Source organism: Verticillium dahliae, genomic scaffold, assembly GCF_000150675.1.
Source record: "Verticillium dahliae VdLs.17 supercont1.17 genomic scaffold, whole genome shotgun sequence".
NCBI lineage: Eukaryota > Fungi > Ascomycota > Sordariomycetes > Glomerellales > Plectosphaerellaceae > Verticillium > Verticillium dahliae.
This window is the reverse complement of record NW_009276936.1, coordinates 356,658-376,276: the sequence shown is the minus strand read 5'-3', so window position 1 is coordinate 376,276 and position 19,619 is coordinate 356,658. Positions and strand designations below refer to the sequence as shown.

Here is a 19,619-nt window from a genome sequence, read left to right as displayed (position 1 = left end):
CCCTCGCCATGGCCGGCGCTGTGAGACGAGGACCAATTTGATATCGCTTGATCGCCTCCCGCCGGGAGGGGTCCAGACACACCATGGTCGGTCGGTTCCAGAGCCTCCACGCCAACTCCCTGTCTTTTCTGACGATTCCCTCGACGAATGGGAGTTGCCGAAGCTGAGCTGTGCCGGCAGAGAAACCTATCGCGTGACTCATGATTGCCAGTTGGTGCTGCTTGTCTCTCCCCCATTGGTCGCCCGCGTCGTCTTCAGAGCTGGCAACGAGGGTCCTAGGGGCTGGTAGAAGTGACTTTGGTCTCTAGATTGCACATGCAAGGCGTGGCAGGACCGTGGGTTTGGGATCTCGGCAAGAAGGAATGGATTGACATGGCATGGGCGCTTGCTTTCTTCTCTGGGAAGTCAATTGTGAACATCCCACCCCCCCTTGCAATATTGCGGCTGGAAACTTCAGGCAGACGGGGTGGAACACCACGCTGGTCGGGCCAAGACATGGTGGCGGCGTCACGCTGTTTGCCAAGCAATGCTGTCTTGTTTCTGCCCTCTCGATAGGGCCTTCCAAGCCGGGAGGCTCAGTTTTTCGGACACTTGAGAAGCCTTGGCTCTCCTGTTTCTCTGCTTCTTCCCCAGACGCTAGGGTGAATGAAAGCTGGGGAAGAGGCGGCAGAAACAGGTCTGTCACTATCGCCAAATCTCGGCCGGGAGCCTCACGATTCGCATCTTGCAGTCGCGGCCCGCTAAACAGGCATCGAACGGCAGCCTCGAAAGAGAGAGAGAAAAGCAAGATAAAGATTGAAACGACATCGTACCCGCATCGGAGATCACCCATGGTTCGCTGGCGCCGTCGCCGCGCGGGCCTCGACCGCCCAACCGAGCCTTGTGGAGGCCTCGTGGGTGCCGTTCTGGGACGCAACCTCCATCAATTATTTCTTGGGCTGAGACCTGAAGATGCCGAACAGCCGGCCGTGATCCCAAGAGACGCGGGTTGTGCATGGAAGGCTGCGAAGCAACCACGTAAGAGAGAATGAGTCGGGCGTGGGTGTGGGCTGAGATTGCCTATGGCGTGCTCAACCAGCCCACGAATGCGACTGAGATGTTGATCAAAGGGTGCCAACTGGACCCGGCACTTGCATTTCCGGTCCCGGCTTTGGCCTTGACTAGAGAAAGGGAGGAGGGAGTGAAAAAAAAATCTGGATGAGCTTGACGTCCTCGGATGTAGACTCCATGATCGCTAACTCCGTGGTTAGTGATCGTAGGTTGGATCAGCGAAATATCACGCCGCCAAGCTGGAATGCGGCCATTGGGGCGATTCTCGTGAGCAGACTCTTAAGGCGTCATACCCCCAGTGGGCATGCCAAGATGAATATGACACGACCTCGGAAGGATTCAAACTTTTACTTCCTACCTGCCTTCAAAGTAAGTTTGTACCAAATAGCACGGCATCTCCGCGGTTCTGACAGATATCGCCATGCGACTCTGACAGAGAAATGACTGTCGAAAACCCCTCCGCGTGCTAATGACCCGAAGCCTGAAATGAGGTGCAGGAAATTTCATTGATTACATAGTACAGTACCTCTAAACGCGGTAGTTGATTCGAATGACGTTCTCCAGAGACTTCATTGCGTTTCAGAGAACGGCATTTCTCGCCAAGATTCACCACGAATGCCTTCCTGGGGGACAGAATCAAGATTGGAAATATCCCAGTTACACCGTTATGCCACTCGCCGCAGTCACAGGCTGATCCCACCAGATCGCAGAAACTCTTCATCTCAAGTTCTGGCTCAGAGCACACATACTCATATGTTGGACCGGAGAAAGAAAAGCCCGTGACGGCTGGCAAGACTTCTCCCGAGAACTTCAGTACTAATAGCACCATGACGGATATCATAGCAGCATATTTCACCCTAGGTCCGACAACATGGCTCTCATATCACGGCACCGTGTCCGCTGCTCTTGCTCCCGTCAACGATGAGCGCCACGCCTCCAACACCGAAACGCCCGACACACGAATCAATACAGAACAACCTTTACGCGATACTCAATAGCGTCTATTCAAAGGAGGCAGAGTCGTGCTGCAGCATCGCATTTTTACCATATAGTTGGCTCTATATGGACCCCCACTACACAACGAGAGGTTGGGCCATTTGGTATACCTTCATGTTGAACTGTTGTGGACATGCTAATGCTCCCGTCCAACCAAGCACTCCAGACTTCCTTTCATTTCGAGGACAGCGGATTCGCAACCGACTGCGTGCACTGCAGCCTCCTTTACGTGGGCCCTCGACCATACGACAGGCTCTCGTACAGACAACAGACATTAGTCCGGCAAAATATCGAGGACAATCGAGAGAAAAGCCAATATCCCGTGCATTCTATAGATTTCTACGTCTGGCCTGCGAATATTTTCCCACGTTCCATATCATGTGCGAAATGCGCGGCATAGTTGACCACTTGCGTCGACACAAGGTAGCCAAGTGACTGGTTGGCCATACACAGACTGTCGCATTAATGCTCCATCGGTCCGTATGAGGCATTCATCTGTAAGAGGAGAGTTCTCAAACGCAGAGCTTTCACTCGATGCCGTTGAATGTGATCACTTCACTGCTTGAACGTTGAATATACCAGTATGTCGTTATCTGCCTGTGGAAGCACATTTTGAACCTTATGTTGCCTCTCTTTAATGTTCGGCTGTGTATATTATTGATGCATGCTTATGGTCATGGAATGGGAGAATATTGCAAGCCAAACTTCTGGTCTGTTCATACTCCCATGCTTGTATTCCATTGGCATCACGTAAAAACGCCCAAGCCGCATTCATGAATCAAAACGGGTCACTCGCTTAGGCTGAGGAATCCAGAGGTAATCATAATATTCCGCAAATGCCTTGAACATCGTAGTTCTCAGCTTGTAGTCTTTGCTATACTACAAGTACAATTCGGTAGTGAGGCTTAGGATTGCATTGGATCTTCTCCCGAGACCCCCAAGGCAGGCAATACAAGGCGCGTTCGTTAATTTGTCACTCCCAAGCCGCGTAACGTCGACTGGATCCTGTAGTAAAGCGTTTGCGATTTTATCTAGCTATCTTGAACCCTTTTAATGAGAATTCGGTGCTTCGACCGAGCTGAAAGAGCCAGAAGTGCGACAGGCAGTAACGCAGGAGAGAGCAACTCGAGCTGAGCCAGGCTGACGGTCACAACACCAAACAAGGTGAATGAGCCCCATTCTGGTGTTTACCATTCACTGAAGTTCCCTGGACTTTCACACCTTAAGTGAAGGAAAGAGCAATGGCAAGGAAAGCTATAAGAACCACTACTTTCCATGCTGCCGAATTTTCTATATCTTAAGAAGTCTCAGCATTACACCCGTTGCGTACCCCCCACGAGACACCCAACAGCGAGGCAACGACCACCATCAAGATGAAGCTCACTTTCATCACCGTTCTCGCAGGCCTCATTCTTGGCCTTCTGTCGTCTGGCGCGTCTGGTGACGACATCAAGTACGAATGCAAGGACCTGCTTCTCACCTCGAACGGCCGGGACCAATGGCACCCCGAATGGCAAAACTTCAAGGTGTTACGAAAGTCCGAGACTGTCCTTCACGCCAAATGTCTCAGGAACGATGGCAAGACGTACCGCTGCACGCGCATCAACCTCAATGACTGCATCGGTCTCCAAGTCGACAGCGAAGCAAACACGGTCAGCCTCGTAGCAGAGGAAGGGTAAGAACATCTGTACATGCGAGCTCTTGATCACTAGTGGTTAGCTAACCAATGTCCTGATGTGCAGCGGTTACTTCAACATGCGTTGTGGCGCCTGCATTCTCAAAAAGACGCAAAAGAGTGACTACATAGAGAACAAGCTTATTTGCCCGTATCTCTTTGCTCAGGATTGGGACGTCGATGTCAATCTCGGTATGTTGGTGATTTCACTTTCGAGGTAGTTCGCATGCTGACTCTGACTACCTTGCAGAGGACATCTTGTTCAACGACGATGGCCGCATCGCTTGCAACCACTGGAGAGGCTGGGACGCTCAGTGCTAGGCACAAACCTTGAGGCTACCGTAGGTGAACGAGGGTGAGCCAGCGACGCATCACATGGCTATGAGAAGATGCGTCGAAAATCCGCTGGCTCAACAGTGCATTCTGGCAGCCACACCCTTTACAGCCCCTCAATGGTGCTGTAAGTTTCTAGACATCAGCTTGTAGTTCTTGGAAGAAAGAACCCTGAATAAAAATGCTCTCTCGCGAGCCTCCGTTCCATGCCTTCCGTGGGTTTTGCGGCAGCAACTTTTGGGGAATTCAGCATCATGATGTTCATCTGGCACACACTTTTGGCGGCTTCTACAAATGGCGAGCTGCATTGCCCAGTTCAAGAAAGCTGACTAACCAGCGTGACAGGTGGACCCAGCCAGGAGCCCACCAGCTATTAAAAGGAAAATTTGCCTCCCAGCTCAATTCCCTTCCAACCACGTTCTGCAAGTCAACGCGACACCAGTCCTGAGCTCCTCGATCGAGCTCCTTGGCAAAACCATGTAGTCGCCACCAGGGAATGCTGCGGCCATCAAGCTCCAGCTTCAGTCTCTCACATACAACACCAATGCCTCGATGGGCAAGCTCAACATCTTCCTCATCCGCCACGGCGAATCGGTAGACAATGTGGCCGGCCTCTAGTGAGTCACGAAATTTCTTTTCATGCCTTTTCCGTTACCCTCAGCTGACCAATTCCAGTGCAGGAAGTCGCGACTCCCCATTGACCGCTCATGGCGTCCTCCAAGCCCGCCGTCTTGCCTCTCACTTGGCGACGGCGGCACCTCCAGCGACGCACATCTTCACCTCCAACCTAAAGCGTGCCGTCCACACCGCTGCAACGGTCCGAGAAGCGCAGCCTCCGCCGCTGGCTGGAATGCCGGCGGTCAACGTCGTCCAGCTCTCGGACCTGCGCGAGAAGGACTTTGGCGCAGATGAAGGCAAGAGGTACGGCCAGCGCGACCATGTTCGTGCGACAGATGCCGAGACCCACGACGCCATGCAAGCGCGTGCTAGTCGCTTCGTCGACAGCCAGCTTGCACCGATCATCGCCGCGTTGGCTGACAAGCCCGCTTGCGTCATGATCGTCGCCCACGGGCTGATCCTGGCATCGCTGCTTCGCGTCCTGCGCGGCAATGCCTGGTTTGCTTCTTCGTCCGAGCCAGCAGACTCTCATGCCTCTTGGAGCAATACGGGCTACACCCAGCTCGTCGTCGAACCCTTGCTCCGCTCATCGAGTCAGCCTCGACAAGGCGCAGGCGAACCCCCCTCTCCGCCGAGCCATCATGGCCCACGCTGGCCCGACCTGCGCCTGAGCTTTGTGATCTTTAACAACACGTCCCACCTCGCCGGTCTGAAGAAGACCCGTGGCGGTATCGGCAGCGCGCAGTTCGACCAGAAGCAGAAAACACTCACTTCGTTCTTTGCTGCGGCCCCTCCGCCGAAGAAGCGGAAGGCTGAAGATCAGCTTGAAAAATAGCCAGATCGGATGATGACCGTTGCGCCACCCTCTGGATGACCGTTTCGGCATACTCTCCAGAGCACAATGTCGGCTCTGTCAATGGTATGCTTTCGCCTCTTTCTTTATACTTGCCCGCCTGCTTTCGTGATGAGAGACCAATTTTCACAGACCTGATCCGACACATTGAATGTGGAAAAACCTTGTCCAACCGCTATCTGACAGAAAGCTTTTCAACCTGTTATTTCATGATGCTTGTTTCCGAACGAGTGCTAACATGTTTGAAGTCTAGACCTCACGTACATGTCCCGGTCGATAGATGCCACGTTGCTTCGGCGTTGAATAGATAGAGTTCCGGTAGACTCGAATGCAAATCGTTGTCTCATGATGCCACCACCTGAACTTCTGCTTGTTGCGGAATGATGCTTTGAACTGTGATTGCATTTCTATACTGAGGGTTACTTGTGTCCATAGGCAACCCGCCTGCTCATATCGCAGTATTGCGTCGCCTCGTAACTCATTTTCCACACTGTCCTGCTGTTGACAATTATCACGAATGCTCTGTGACGAGCTCCGTCCAACATCTGCACAAACGTCATCCAGCCTGGGCCGATTTCCTACCTCAAACGCCAAGCCAGGTCTACCATGAAGCATAAGCATGCCCTTCCCTAGACGTCCATACTCGTCTCATCCTTGCCAGTAAACACCTTGTAGATCCGCCGACTGAGAGCTTGACCGATGGTCCGATCCGACACGGCACCATCCTTGTTGGCGCTCTTCCGGCACGCCTCCAGCGCGAGCGGGCCCCTCTCCTCCAACCCCTCGACCAGCGCCGTGACGGTCCCAAACTCCTCAGCGACGCCGTAGGCGACGGGCGCCGTGACGCGCACAATCTCCTGCAGCATCCGCGCGTACGTGTCCCGCGTGTCGTCGCCCGTCCGCACCTGCCCGCTCTCCATGCAGAAGCCGGCGCCCGCCGCGTTGGCCGCCTCGCGCTGCTTGCGATACGGCACGGTGGAAATGTGCTGCGTGAAGACAGCGATCCACTGGGCCGTCTCAACGGCGGCGGCCGTGTGGTGGATGAGGGCGCCGTGCAGGACCTGTAGCTCGAGCAGCGCGTCCTCAACCGTGTCCTCGTCAATGTACTCCGTGGGCGCCTGCGCCTTCTTGCGCCGCCGGTTCGGCTGGCTGCTCGTCGGCGCCGCCTCCGTCTCCTGGCTGCGCACGGCGGAGACGAACTGCCGGTTTCGCACGTTGCGGTTCTTGCGGATCCAGGGGCCGAGACCTTCCATGAGGTAGATCAGCTGCGTGCCGGGAAAGTGCTGCTTCATTCGCGACACGTGGGCCGGCAGATCCGCGCCTTCGGGCCCGGGAGCCAGCGCGACGAACTCGTCGGCGGTCATGACGGCCATGGCGTACGACTCGTCCTGGATGCGCAGCGGCATCGGCTCCCAGAGGCCGAGGTCGTCGTTGAACCGGCTCTTGACCTTGCGCCGCCACTTGACGACCTTTTCGACCGGGCTCTGCCACTCGCCGAACTCGACGTCCAGGTCCCTGAGCAGCGTCTGCGCCTGCAGCAGCTGCGATGGCGGCAGGCTCGCAGGCAGATCGACAATCATCTCTGGCGTCGAGACCTTCTTGTCGGTCCTCACCTTGTTGACTTCGGCCATGGCGGCCGCCACCTCCTTGTCGCGCGCCTTTTGCTCCTTCGCCGCTTCTTTTTCACGCTTCTTGCGCTCCTTCTCGCGCTCGCGCTCGGCGGCCTTGGCCTCCTGGTCTCGCGTCTTGTTTTCGGCGGATTTCTTGGCGACTGGCGCTTTTGATTTCGATACTTTCAGCGTGGCCGATGACGTGCGTGACCGTGCCGTTGTGTGAGAACGAGGCGCGCGGGACTTGGAGAGGTCCATGTCCTTCACGTCCGGGAGATCGCTGTCGCTATCTGACCATTTGTGGCTTTCCAGCACGGACGCCTCGGAATCGCTGAGGGCAATGACCGCGGGTTCCCTCTCCTTGCCTTTTGAACGGACAGGCGGTGGCGAACTGTCGAACGAGTCGTGCAGCAGCTGCGGCGCCGAGCTTGAGATGGGGTCCCAATTTACCTTGTCTTTCGGAGAACGCGGCCTGCTGTTCAGTGACGCAGCCGTAGACGCCGTTGCTCGGAGCTGGGCCGCGTCAGGCTGCGAGCTGGCAAAGGGGTCGCTGAGGTCGTCGTCGAGACTCAAGACCGCCATGGAGGTCTTGGACGTCACCTTCGATGCACCTGTCGATTTCGCCGTGGACGCCACCGTGACCGAACCAGCCGGAGCAGACGCGGGCGCCGCCTTCGCAGCAGGAGGCGGACTGCTGGCGAACGGATCATCGACCTCGATCCCTAAACTCGCAGCCACAGCAGCCATTTCCGGTCGCCGAGGTGAAGCCGCACGAGGCTCGTCCATGGCCACGATCCCACCTGCCTTCCTCACAGGCGACGAGGTCGCAAAGGGGTCATCGTATGTCGTCTGGCCAGAGCTCCTCGGCCTCCTGTCGAGCGCCGGCGAGCTCGAGCACTCAATGGGATCGATCAGCGTCTGCGTGCGTCGCAGAGCGGCCCCCTGCCGAGCAGACGACCTCTCCGCGGCGCCGGCCGCAGACTGTGACCTCTGGAACCCCCTCTTTGCAGCGTCGGGCGGTGACAGACGCAGCCGCTTGTTCTGTCCCGCATCTTGCCTGACCTGGCTGCTGTGCCCCAGGTCGCCCGTCGTGTCGAAGTCGTCGGAGAGAAAGTGGAGGTCCAGCTGGACGGCGCTGCTGCGGCGCTTCGGATGTGGAAGCTGCTGGGAGCCCGGAGACCTATCGCGCTTCGGAGCAGAGACGGGCGAGCTGCTGGTGAGGTCGAGGAGGCCGGGCGGCTGCTTAACCGGAGGAGAGCATGGTTTGGCGGGGTAGGGGGCGACGGCTGGTGCAGGTGGGAGGGCCGGCTCGGGGGAGGAACTCGAAAGGAGGCTGATCACCTCCCCTGTCATGATTGAGAAGTGTGCAAGTGTATCATATGGAGGGGTGACATTCGGGAGATCGATGGGTGAGGGTTCCTTTGGCGGTGCCCAGCGGCGCGAATGGTGACGCCTTGGGTTGTGAGCGTAGGAAACTGTGGAGATCGCGCTTGAGACGCGAGATCAGTATCGGACATGGCGCGGATGAGACGCATAGTCACGTGACAAGAGGACGAGGCTCGTTCTCCACCTCGCTGTGATTGGCACCAACGGTAGGCATGAACAGAGTTCAACCATCGGCATCCCATGAGACGGCCAAGCAATGCTATGCATACAGGCAGGGCCAAAAAGCTGTTTCATCGTCTGAAGAGCACGAAGCCATTGACAGCGGCTGGCTTACCGTCCCGACTCTTCCGATGCTGCCATGCAAAGAAAGCCCTTGCCGGCTCAGATTGACCTGGCCCTCAACCGAAATCACAGTACCTTGGCAAGCTTGGTAAGATGGCAAACGAAAAAGGGGCCCGACCGCCTCGGGCCATCAGTAGACAGATACATACTGTACGTGGCACGGCCCCCCTTTCGAGCACAACCCCCATCCTCGCAGGCGGGACTGCTTGGCAGGCCGGGGCATCCTTCACGTGGATCATCCTCGACGAAACATGCGGCCAATCGAAGGACCTCACCGCCAGTCCGCTCCGAGGAGTCGTAGAAACATTTCCCATCGCGAGCGGTGGGAGAGCGCCGTCCCATGAGTATACATGTAGGACCTGCTGCATGGTGGTGCGAGGTGTTGTCCCCTTCGAGAACATGATCCCGTTCACGAGAGGAGAATTATGGATTAGCGTCGCGCACGGGCTCATCTATTGCATGCGATGGCAGACAGAGGGCGGGGGATGGCGTGTTCAGGGTCGTCTTCTTGAGCCACTGCTGCTGATGCAAGCAAGCGGCGTGCTTTTCAAATGGTTATGGGCAGGCCTTGACTCTGGCCGGTACATGTACATGTGAACGACGTGGGTCACATATTGTCCAGCATCGCGGCATATTAGCTGCTCGGAAGTAACAGTCTTTAAGTGTGTCATCGAGTGTTCCCCGCGTGCTGGACCTCCAACATGCTGCGCGGAAGCTTCCGGCTAAGCAGTCTGCAGTGTAACACGATTTTCTTTCCCTAACCGAATGCATGAGTTTTACTGGATCGCCTCGCCTGTTCATGACAGCGACAAGCGAGCAGTACAAGTCGCTTGTCTGGCTGTCGTCACAATGTGATTGACGGAGAAAGGAGGGAAGGGGGAACAGACGGGCTGGGTAGACATGAGGACGATGTATGGACTTGTGTGTCACCGAATGTGTTCTGCAACGAGGCACAAGCATTCTTTGTCGCCGAGTCCTCATGTGGATGACCAGCAAGTGCCACGCAGGGCTGAGACAAAACCAGTCGTCTGGTAGTTGCATCCCTCGCCATCTCGTGTTGCGCCGCAGATGGAATGCAGATGACAGACAGCCAGCTGAGTCTGGTCTCGGCTGTACTACACAGATGCGATGAAATGACAAAGAGAGCGGGGTTGTAGGTGTCGATGCTCGTAGAAGAAGTGGGAGCTAAGCAAATGAGCGTCGCACGGTTCTAGGACTGCCCTCGGCCGTCAGTGGTAGCGCCTTTCTCCAGACACATTTTCTGCCTTTGTCACCGGCTAGGGAGACACTATTGAGAAAAGCTGAGAAAACAATCACGTTCCGCATCTTCGGCGGTCTCACCTTCTTATGGAACCTCGCAATCTCGCGGGTCACTCCAGAACTCCGAGTGGTGTTCATGGTGCGGCGCTAGAATAAAAGTATCCTTTCTCGATGCATATGGCTTCGGCACTGGAGTACGTCGAGTCCTTTGACGATGGGATGGCAGAAAACCCACCTGAATCATGACCGACCAACAAAGGCTGGTACGCTGTTGGAAGACGAAACGCGTGAAGCTTTGGTCCAGACAACGGCCGCAGGAGCCGCATGATTTCCCGAGCTTCCCCACGTCGCTTCTCTGGTCGGGATGAAAAGCGGCCGGGAAACGCTCACGCTCTTAGTGTCCAGCGTTTTTGTCTCGCGGTCGCCTCGAAAGGGGACCCCGGCCTTTGTGCTTGAAATCCCAACTGGGGTCTTCAAGGTCGATCCTCGTTACGCTCGCTCGTCGGTCCAACGTCTCGCAACGTACCTGCGCGGCGGGACATGGGGAAAGACTGCACGAGACACGTAGCACCGAGCACTCTGTGAGACGGTATATTGCTTCTTGTGTCCACAGAGAAGAGTCAACCCACCCTCCTTTCCTCGAACTCTGCACATTTTCGCTCCACATCTAGCCATTTCACAGCGATGCGCCCCCTCATCAGGCGCCTGCCACGCTGGGCGCCATCGCAAAGGTGCATTCGCGGCACATGCAGGAGGCACCATTCAACGGCCCGACGTTGGACTCGAAATGCAGGCACCCAATACGTGTCTGCTCACGAGCAGCGGCAGCACTCGCGACGGGAGTCTTGTCCTTTGCATACAAGAAGACGCCTGATTGGGTCGATCTGAAGGGTGTCTGTCGCCTGCGGAGCGGAGTGTGTGGGTTGGCGTCTGCGTGTGGTGTGGTGTGGCGTGGTACGGTATGGTGCGCCCCCGGCATCACACTCAGGGGCGCTCGTGTGGTGTGCCCCTGAAATGAAGAACTCTTTTCTGTTTCTCTTTGTGTTCTGGGAGACAGGTCGTGGGTCCTTTCCCCTCCCTTTCCAGCAGACACGGCACAATGTGGTATTTCTGGGGGGACGCAATGCGACATAGCTTAAGTCATGATCATGGAGATCGCTGGCCGTCGTTGCTGGGAGGCCTCGGTAGTGTGACTTTGGCCAGGCCTTTTTGTTCTTCTCCGACCGTTCTTCTGCAGATGCATCGTCGGTGCTAGCTGGCGAGGTAGATCGGACGGACGCCGTGGCGAGCTGCGTACCAATGATTGCTGACAGGAGAGAAGATGGGATGGGATGGGACGAATACCTTACCTAGCGAAGAGGGCGAGGGGACTTCTGGAGACGACGCGTGTGGTGGACGCTGGCACCCAGAGCCAAGTACCAGCAGGTGCCGGGCATGAAGGTTGGGTCGCTTCCATGATGGCGGGTGTGCTTCCCCGAACGGCCAGTCGTGCTCGCTGTATCCGATGGCACTGGCGCACGCTGGCACTTGCACCTGGACCCTGCTGCACGCGCTTGCTGGGATTGCTGGGATTGCTGGGATTGCGCTCGGCAGCCTAGTGCGTGGCAGGGCGTTCCCTTCCTCATGCAGCGGCACAAGACCCAGTCGGCGAGAGGGAGTCAAGCCAGGAGGCTGCAAGTGTTGCTCTTGCTCCTGCCAGCTGCAAATGTTGCTCCTGCCAGCACTGCGAAGACTCAAGAGAAACGGCAGGATGGAGGGGCGCAAGGAGGCGTTCCTTGCGCCTTCCCTTTCTCGTCGCCCAGGCCACCAGGTACCAGGCAGACCGCCCAAAGGAGCCTGCTGCACCTGGTCCTCAAGTATCGTTTCGGTGACGGTGAAAAGGTACTGTAGCAGCCTCGTCTGTTTGTGCTTCCACCCACCGCCTCCTCCTCTTTTTGGATAGCGAGGCCAATATTGTACCACCTGTCAACTGACAGCTTCGTCCGTCTCCTCCTCCAATCTCCCGTTGCGCCAGTCCGGTGAAGCATCGCTCTGGGAGAACCCAGTCACTCAGCGGCTCCTACGCCCGTGATCGCTACTATCAACGACCGTGCGACACCAAAACAGAGCAAATCAGTGATCACGCCGTTTGAGAAGCGACGAAACGGGGCGAAGCCAGGGCCCCCGAGTCCAGCAAACACTGGCCAGAGAACAGGCACCAAACAGGGCCCCGAACAGGCCCATCACCAGCCTCCGACCTTGGGCGCAGGGGCATCCTCCAATCACCACCCCTCCGCAACGCGCATCCAATTTGCCAGACCCTAGTCAACGAGCACCACCACCCACCCAAATAAACACAGGCTTGTGTCCGCCCAGTCCGCTCTCCCATCTCATACACCAACCTACCTATCTGGCTGGTCCTGTCCTGTGCTTCTGTCAGGCTTGTCAGTAGCCTGTCCGATCCCGAACTGGATTTCGAATCCCCTATTTCGCCCCCCACCCCCCCGAAGGAGCAACCCTTTTGCTACCTACCAACTGGCACCCGCCCGAGCCCGCGACCCGCGACTTGATCTCTCATCTCCCATCCCCCTACCCTCTCTCACACACAACACACCCTGGGGGTTCTCAATGCCGCCCTTCATTGTGTCGCCCAGTCTTTCGCGTTTATGAAGACGAAGACGAGCACCAGCAACAGCACGAGCACCCAGTACGAGATCCAAAGCTGTGCCGTCCACTCCCTCGAGGCACCGGCAGCCGGCACAGGCACAAAAAAAAAAAACACCCTGCCCGCGGGGCTCGCGAGACATAAACACCCCCCAATCCATCCGCCCCGAGACACTCGCATAACCCGACCTCCAATCCTGCGAGTGACACACGGTACTCGCACGCCTGCTCTCGCCTGGCCTCGCGTGCCGACCCATACAAGAGTGCAGAGGCAGCACCCCTCGCCTCGCCACAGCTTCTCGCCATGGCCACTTCACCGCCCGCTTCACCTGGGAATCTTCCCCAGCGACCCATGAGCGCCATGGTGCGACCCGCTCCACGCAGCAACAGCCGTATGAGCATGAGCAGCAAAGCCGGCGGCGGACCAGGAGGTGGTGGCGGCGGAGGAAGCAGAGCTTCTGACGAGGATGGCCGCACAGCTGTGCGCGTGGGTAAGTCAAGCCTTCCTTTTTCTTTCCAACCCGGTCCTGCCTTCTGCCTCCTTTTCTTGCTGCTGCAATAGTGGAACATTCTCTGACCAACGCATCCTGCAGCCGTTCGAGTTCGCCCGCCCCTGAAGCCCACCGACCCGGGCTTCGAGCTCATTCCCCAACGATTCCAACGCTCCATGGTCCAAGTGACATCAGATACAAACGTCGCCATCGATTCCCCCCAGGGCAAGAAACTCTTCGTCTTCGACCGCGTCTTCGGCTCCGACACGAGCCAAGAGGGTGTTTGGGAGTACCTGACCGACTGTGTCAATGCCTTTATCCAAGGCTACAACGTCTCGCTGTTAGCCTACGGCCAGTCTGGCGCTGGCAAGTCCTACACTATGGGAACGTCCGGACCTTTGGAGCAGAGCGACCCCGAAGTTATGGGCGTCATCCCTCGAGCTGCCACGGCTCTTTTCGACAAGCTCGAGGGCCCGAGAAAACAGGCGAACCGAGGATCCATGTCACAACTCCGAACGCCACATCGATATTCTGCGCAAGGCGCTTCTGGCAGCGCAGACAAGAATTGGCAATTAAAGGCGACATACGTCGAGATTTACAACGAGCAACTCCGCGATTTGCTCATCCCCGATCACGTCCCGCAACACGAGCGAGTCAACGTGACGATTCGTGAGGACGTCAAGGGAAACATCCTCCTGACAGGCCTGCGCCAGGTGGACATCAACTCCGTCGAAGACCTGATGGCTGCCTTGAACTTTGGCTCGACCTTGCGCCAGACGGACGCAACAGCTATCAACGCTAGGTCCTCGCGATCCCACGCAGTTTTCAGTCTGAACCTGGTGCAGCGCAAGGGGGGCCTACATAACCCACAGGGCGCTGACAAGCGTTTCTCCATGCCAGTTGAGGCCATGACTGGTAATGAGAGCTGGGTGACGACCGACAGCAAGCTGCATTTTGTTGACCTGGCGGGCAGTGAGCGGCTGAAGAACACCGGCGCTCAAGGTGAGCGTGCCAAGGAGGGCATCTCCATCAACGGCGGACTAGCCGCGCTCGGCAAGGTCATCTCGCAGCTTTCGTCGCGGAACGCCGGATCGCACGTGTCTTACCGTGATTCGAGACTGACCCGGTTGCTTCAAGATTCTCTTGGGGGGAACGCAGTGACTTACATGATTGCCTGCGTCACCCCAGCCGAATTCCACCTCAGCGAGACGCTAAACACAGTCCAGTACGCGCAGAGGGCCCGAGCCATCCAGAGCAAACCGCGCATCCAACAGGTGGAGGAGGGCGACAAGCAGGCCATCATTGACAGGCTCAAGGCAGAGGTGACCTTCCTGCGCGACCAAATCCGCAATGCTGAGCGGGGTGGCGGCGACCGGCGCACACCCGCTACTGAAGGTGGGAGGTCCGAGCGGCAGAACGAGCGGGAGACCGAACTCCAGAACCAATTGCTGGACGTCCAAGAGACCTACACTACCCTGAGTCAGCGACACGCGAAGCTTATCGCTGAAATGGCCAAGGCTAGGGACGCTGAGCAGGCGGACAATGAGGAGAATGACGATGCGCTTGGGGACAGTGCCACGGAACGCCTGAATCGCTCCAACTCCTTCGCCCAAGCTGTCGAGCAGGTTGTACTCGAGTACGAAAAGACGATCCGATCCCTCGAGCAATCACTGTCTAGTACCCGCGGCACTCTGTCGAGCACAGAGACGAACTTGTTGGAAAAGGAGACCAAGTGCGCTTACGTCGAGACGATCAACACCCAGCTCCAGGCCCGGCTCCAGAAGTTGATGGATCGAGAGGCCAGCACTGAAAACTACCTGCACGACCTGGAGGCCAAACTTGACGGCCACACCTCGGGCGAGGAGAAGAACGCAACGATTATCATTGAGCTGCGAAAGGAAATCTCGCGCGTCCGCGAGAATGAAGCGTCCTGCGAAGACTACATCTCGACGTTGGAGGAGCGCCTGGCCGAGGCGGACCAAGATGCGGAGCTGATGCAACGTGAGATCGACCGCCTGGAACAGGTCATCGAGCGCCAGCGAAGTCTAGGAAAGCTCGATTCTCTGCTTTATGAGCTAGATCACATCCAGAGCGACAACAAGGTGCCAGAGCCTCAGGCAGAGACTGCGAACGGTGTCGGGCATCGTCGCCAATTTACCAACCACTCGCGAAGCCAGTCCCACGTTAGTCGTGTCAGCCACCAAGACGCCATTCCCGAGATCGAAGAGGAGGAGAGCCAGGTTGACGACGACGTCGACGCCAAGACGATCGAAAATGCCAAGGACACCTCCGAAGATGAAACGCCTAGTGCTGAGCACGACGGCCTCAAAGCGGAGTATGACGACTACTCACCACCCAGCCCTGCTCAGACCAAATTTGTGGCGGATAAGCTTGAAAATGTGACACAAGAGCTCTTTGATCTTCGCGTGGAACATGAAAGCACCGTCAACGAATACAGTCTTCTTCACTCTCGCTACGAGGAGGCTGTCCGCGCTCTCAGGGAGCTGCAGGATACCGTCGACGAATCACGACACCCCCACCGCAACGTTCGCGACTCCGTTCTGTCGGTTGTATCACCAACGGAGACCAGACCATCATCCTTCACGTCCGATGCGCGATCCAACGACCACAAAGAGCACGGGCAGTACGCATCTTCGCGCTCCTTGTCCTCGGAGCTTTCCTCTGCCATGGATTCCCCGACAACTGTCGACACCTCTGATCTCGACGCTGAGACGGCCACTCTGAAGCCTCAGTCCGAATTTCTGCCGGAGACCGAAACAGAGCCGGTGCCTGAAAGGTCCGATATCCAGGTCGAGGACCATGCCGAGACGACGAGCATCAAGAGCGACATCGAACCAAAGATGACTGCAACCGACTCGACACAACAGGATCTCCTGAATACAGAACTGGCCCGGCTGAAGACCCTGTCTGCGGAAAAGGAGGCTGCAGAGAAGGAGTTGGCTGACAAGTATGCGCAACTTGAGCAGAAGCATCAAGATGCTCTAGACATGGTCGAGGAGCTCAAGACAGAAGTCGCCCAGGCCAAGGCTGCCGAGGCTACATCCCCGAGGGCCAGCCATCCCGTCATCCGCCGCAAGTCGAGCCAGAACGTCATGATCATTGACCGCGCCCACCGCTCATTCGCCTCGCTCCGAAATATTGCAACAGAGAACTTTGAATCCCAGCCGGATGTCATGCAGAACTTTGAGCTGAACCTCAACTCTGCCATACATGAGTTGCATGCTCGATCAGAGAGGATTCAAGAGCTGGAGGCTGGTGTTGCCGCGGCAAAGAGGGAGATGGAGACTAAGATGACCATCATCTCCGGCCTGACGCGAGAGCGGTCCAGCTTGAAGGCCTCGCCCATGGACATGTCTGTTGTGTCCACGCTCAAGAATCAGTTGGAGAGGAACGAGTCACAGATGAAGGAGATGAGAGAGGCGCACAGCGCTAGCGAGAGGGAGCTGCATGCCGAAATTGAAGCACTTCGCGCCGCTGTTAAAGACGCTCCTGCGACATCAGCTCCGACTGTCTCTGACGCATCGGAGGCCGAGACAACCCGACAAGTCGTAGGAGACGACACTGAGGCAGACTCGTCCGAACAACAACCCCTCTCTACCGACACGGAGCGCAAGCTCAAGAGCCTTCAGGTAGAGCTGAGCAACTGGGAGACAAAGCATAAGACTGCCTTGGACGCGATGCAACAGACAGAAGCACAGATGAAGAAGACGATTGAAGATCTGGAGAGCCAAATCGCGACCATCAATTCTAAGGCTACCGCACGAACGGATGCAGCGAGTGACGACGAAACGTTGGAGGCAGACGAAAAGCACCAAAGCTTGCTCAAGAGTCTTCGTGACGAGGTTGACGAGTACAAGTCGATCATTAGCACCAATGCTATCAAGGTGGCGGATCTTGAGACAGCCCATTCAGCTACCAAAGCCGAGTTAGAAGAGGCCATCAAGACGCGTGATCTGCACGAGAGTCAGTCCAACACCCACAAGCAGCTCATGGAAAACCTCGAGAAGCAGATTGCCGCGCACGAGCAAGCGTTGAAGACCCACCAAGATGGCATGCAGCTTCTCAAGGACAACCATGCCAGAGATCTCGAGGAATTGAAGCAGGTCGAGCAGAAGGGCTACGAGGAGCAGGTGGCTGTGCTTATGAGCGAGCAAGCTGAGAACATCCGGGTTCTGGAGTGCGAGCTTGACGACGCCCGCGAGGATCTCATGAAGGTTGCCACCCAGGTCGCGTTTGCTCTCGGACTCGACGTTAGTGTCGAGAAGATCACAGAACGCATCGATGATCTGATTGCTGATCAAAAGGCGCTTGCGGAGGAGCAAAAGAAGACGGGAGACCTGGAGCGACAGGTTTCCGAATTGACAGCCATCAACGAGAGCGCCGTGCGCGATCTTGAGCAAGTCAAGGCAACCTTGTCTGATCTTCTCACTGCCAAGGGTGAGACTATGAGCATCCAGGGCTCTGTTACCGAGCAGATGTCTGCCCTGCGTAAGAAGATGGCCGACCTTGACTCGAGGAACAACAAGAACTCGCGTCTTGTCGAGGAGCTGGAAGACCAACTTCAGTCAAACTTTGACCAGGCTCAGATCACCAACAACCGTCTTTCAGTCTTGCAGACCGAACGCCAAGCCCAGCTTGAGGAAGCCACTGCCGCAAAGACCAGGATCGAGTCAGAGATGGACCGTCTCCGCGCCGAATACCATGCTCTCCAGGTGAGACTGACTTCACCATGCACACGAAGAAAGAAATCATGCTAACAAGTGCTGTAGAACAAATACGATGAAGTTGCCACGGCCTCCGGCCAGCAGCCCCAGAGGGCCAACTCCCTAACGAACAGCAACCTCCGCAAGAGTGCTTCCGTCGCATCTCTGCCATCTCCGCCTCCCGCGATCCCCCTCCCTCCTCTGCCCGGATCCAACGCCCAGACCAGCCCGACAGTACCCAACACGCCTACTGGTGGACGGCCAGGCAGCAAGGACCACATGGGATCTCTCAACCAGATTCAACAAGACCAGGAGGCTCGCATCCAGACAATCGAGAAGCACCTCGACGCCGAGAAGCAACTCACCCAGACGCTCGAGGAAGCTCTTACCGACCTCGAGAAGCAGTCGAACAAGGTCAAGGCGGACTGCGATGCCTGGCGCAAGCGGTGCCAGCAGCTTGAGGGCGAACTCAAGGAGCTCAAGGACCGTCCCGCTCCCACGCCGCAGCCCGACAACCGGTGGAGCTTGCACGCGGTCGAGGAGGAGCGCAAGAAGCGACAAGCGGCCGAGGCAGCGCGTGCGCACCTCGAGGAGCGCATGAACGCGATCAACAAGCAAAAGAAGAAGAAGGGCTCGCTCAACTGCTTCTAGGCGCGTGGTTGTGGATGCTAGTGGGAGGGGTATGCCGTGGGGACGAGACGTGGCACCGCGACTCTTGGTCTCCCCTCAAAAGGGAGAAGGTTGTTTCTGATGCCCCGTTGATGACCTTGTCTTTTTGATATCCCATATGTTTGGAGTTTTCCTGTTTGGTCGTTTCACGCCAAATTTTCCCCTTTCCGCGCACCAGTCCCCCCGTCACGACGTGGTGCTTGTACACATCTGTACATTTCCCGCTCTGGCTTGAAGCCGCGAATGAGCCTGTCTGCCGAGGTGCGGGTCGGAGTTATGAATCTTCGGAGGATGGACTGCTTTTGCGTTTACCCCTTCTCGACGATGTTATTTCAAAGTGACTTGGCAGCCGTCTTAATTTCACGATTGTCCGTTCAGCCCTGGTCCCCGTACTTAGCAGCGGTGTGCGCTTCATTATAGCAACAACGACGGCAACGAGAAACGAGATGCGCGCTTCATTCTTCTTTTTCTTCGTCTTGTTCTCCTTTTGTGTTTCTGAGCGAAATGAATCTCTAGATTGGAAGCGGGGATGGGTCACCGAGCTGTCGTGGGAGGGGACGTTTGCCTGTGTTGCTGTCGAGCGGTCACCCGCGAGGGAGATAGATACCACTGTTTCTTGGAAAGAAACGAATGCAGGCAATTCCGAGACCATGACAGTATGACTCCAAGTGACAAGACGCGAGTGGCCTCGATGGATGATTGGGTAGGGTATATGATGCTTTGCGAACCACTTCTAGACGTGCTTTGAATACCATGACATTGCCTGCTGCGGCCAGCCTGCTACTGCTCGCCCCCCTCGTCTTCCAACTGCGAGGGCAGATCCTCCGGAAACCACCCATAGACATCCAGGTCGACGCACAGCTCGCCGAGCCCGCGACGCTGCACGTCCACGCCCTCGGCGCGAAGGGCCTCGGCCTGGGCGGCCGTGCCGTCGCCGCCGTCGCCGCCGCCCCCCCGCGAGAATAAGAC

The 19,619-nt window shown here is 56.9% G+C and overlaps 6 protein-coding genes across 6 annotated transcripts; 4 read left to right on the top strand and 2 right to left on the bottom strand.

The window, feature by feature from the left end:
- Positions 1-1,027: 1,027 nt before the first annotated feature.
- On the top strand, positions 1,028-2,048 carry VDAG_07605 (uncharacterized protein; the record flags this gene model as incomplete). Its single annotated transcript, XM_009656510.1, has 3 exons — positions 1,028-1,180; positions 1,260-1,419; positions 1,615-2,048. 3 exons carry the CDS (start codon positions 1,028-1,030, stop codon positions 2,046-2,048), a joined length of 747 nt encoding a protein of 248 aa, XP_009654805.1.
- Positions 2,049-3,419: 1,371 nt separating this feature from the next.
- VDAG_07604 (uncharacterized protein) lies at positions 3,420-4,042 on the top strand (the record flags this gene model as incomplete). Its single annotated transcript, XM_009656509.1, has 3 exons — positions 3,420-3,721; positions 3,789-3,913; positions 3,972-4,042. The coding sequence occupies 3 exons, from the start codon at positions 3,420-3,422 to the stop codon at positions 4,040-4,042; spliced, it is 498 nt and encodes a 165-aa protein (XP_009654804.1).
- Positions 4,043-4,606: 564 nt separating this feature from the next.
- On the top strand, positions 4,607-5,507 carry VDAG_07603 (phosphoglycerate mutase family protein; the record flags this gene model as incomplete). Its single annotated transcript, XM_009656508.1, has 2 exons — positions 4,607-4,671; positions 4,730-5,507. The coding sequence occupies 2 exons, from the start codon at positions 4,607-4,609 to the stop codon at positions 5,505-5,507; spliced, it is 843 nt and encodes a 280-aa protein (XP_009654803.1).
- Positions 5,508-6,154: 647 nt separating this feature from the next.
- Positions 6,155-8,488, bottom strand: VDAG_07602 (uncharacterized protein; the record flags this gene model as incomplete). The annotated part of the gene is made up of 1 exon (XM_009656507.1): positions 6,155-8,488. One exon carries the CDS (start codon positions 8,486-8,488, stop codon positions 6,155-6,157), a length of 2,334 nt encoding a protein of 777 aa, XP_009654802.1.
- A 2,141-nt stretch (positions 8,489-10,629) lies between these two features.
- On the bottom strand, positions 10,630-11,102 carry VDAG_07601 (uncharacterized protein; the record flags this gene model as incomplete). Its single annotated transcript, XM_009656506.1, has 1 exon — positions 10,630-11,102. The coding sequence occupies one exon, from the start codon at positions 11,100-11,102 to the stop codon at positions 10,821-10,823; it is 282 nt and encodes a 93-aa protein (XP_009654801.1). The 3' UTR covers positions 10,630-10,820.
- A 1,968-nt stretch (positions 11,103-13,070) lies between these two features.
- VDAG_07600 (chromosome-associated kinesin KIF4B) lies at positions 13,071-18,632 on the top strand (the record flags this gene model as incomplete). The annotated part of the gene is made up of 4 exons (XM_009656505.1): positions 13,071-13,257; positions 13,360-14,259; positions 14,395-17,990; positions 18,048-18,632. The coding sequence occupies 4 exons, from the start codon at positions 13,071-13,073 to the stop codon at positions 18,630-18,632; spliced, it is 5,268 nt and encodes a 1,755-aa protein (XP_009654800.1).
- Between the last annotated feature and the right edge of the window lie 987 nt (positions 18,633-19,619).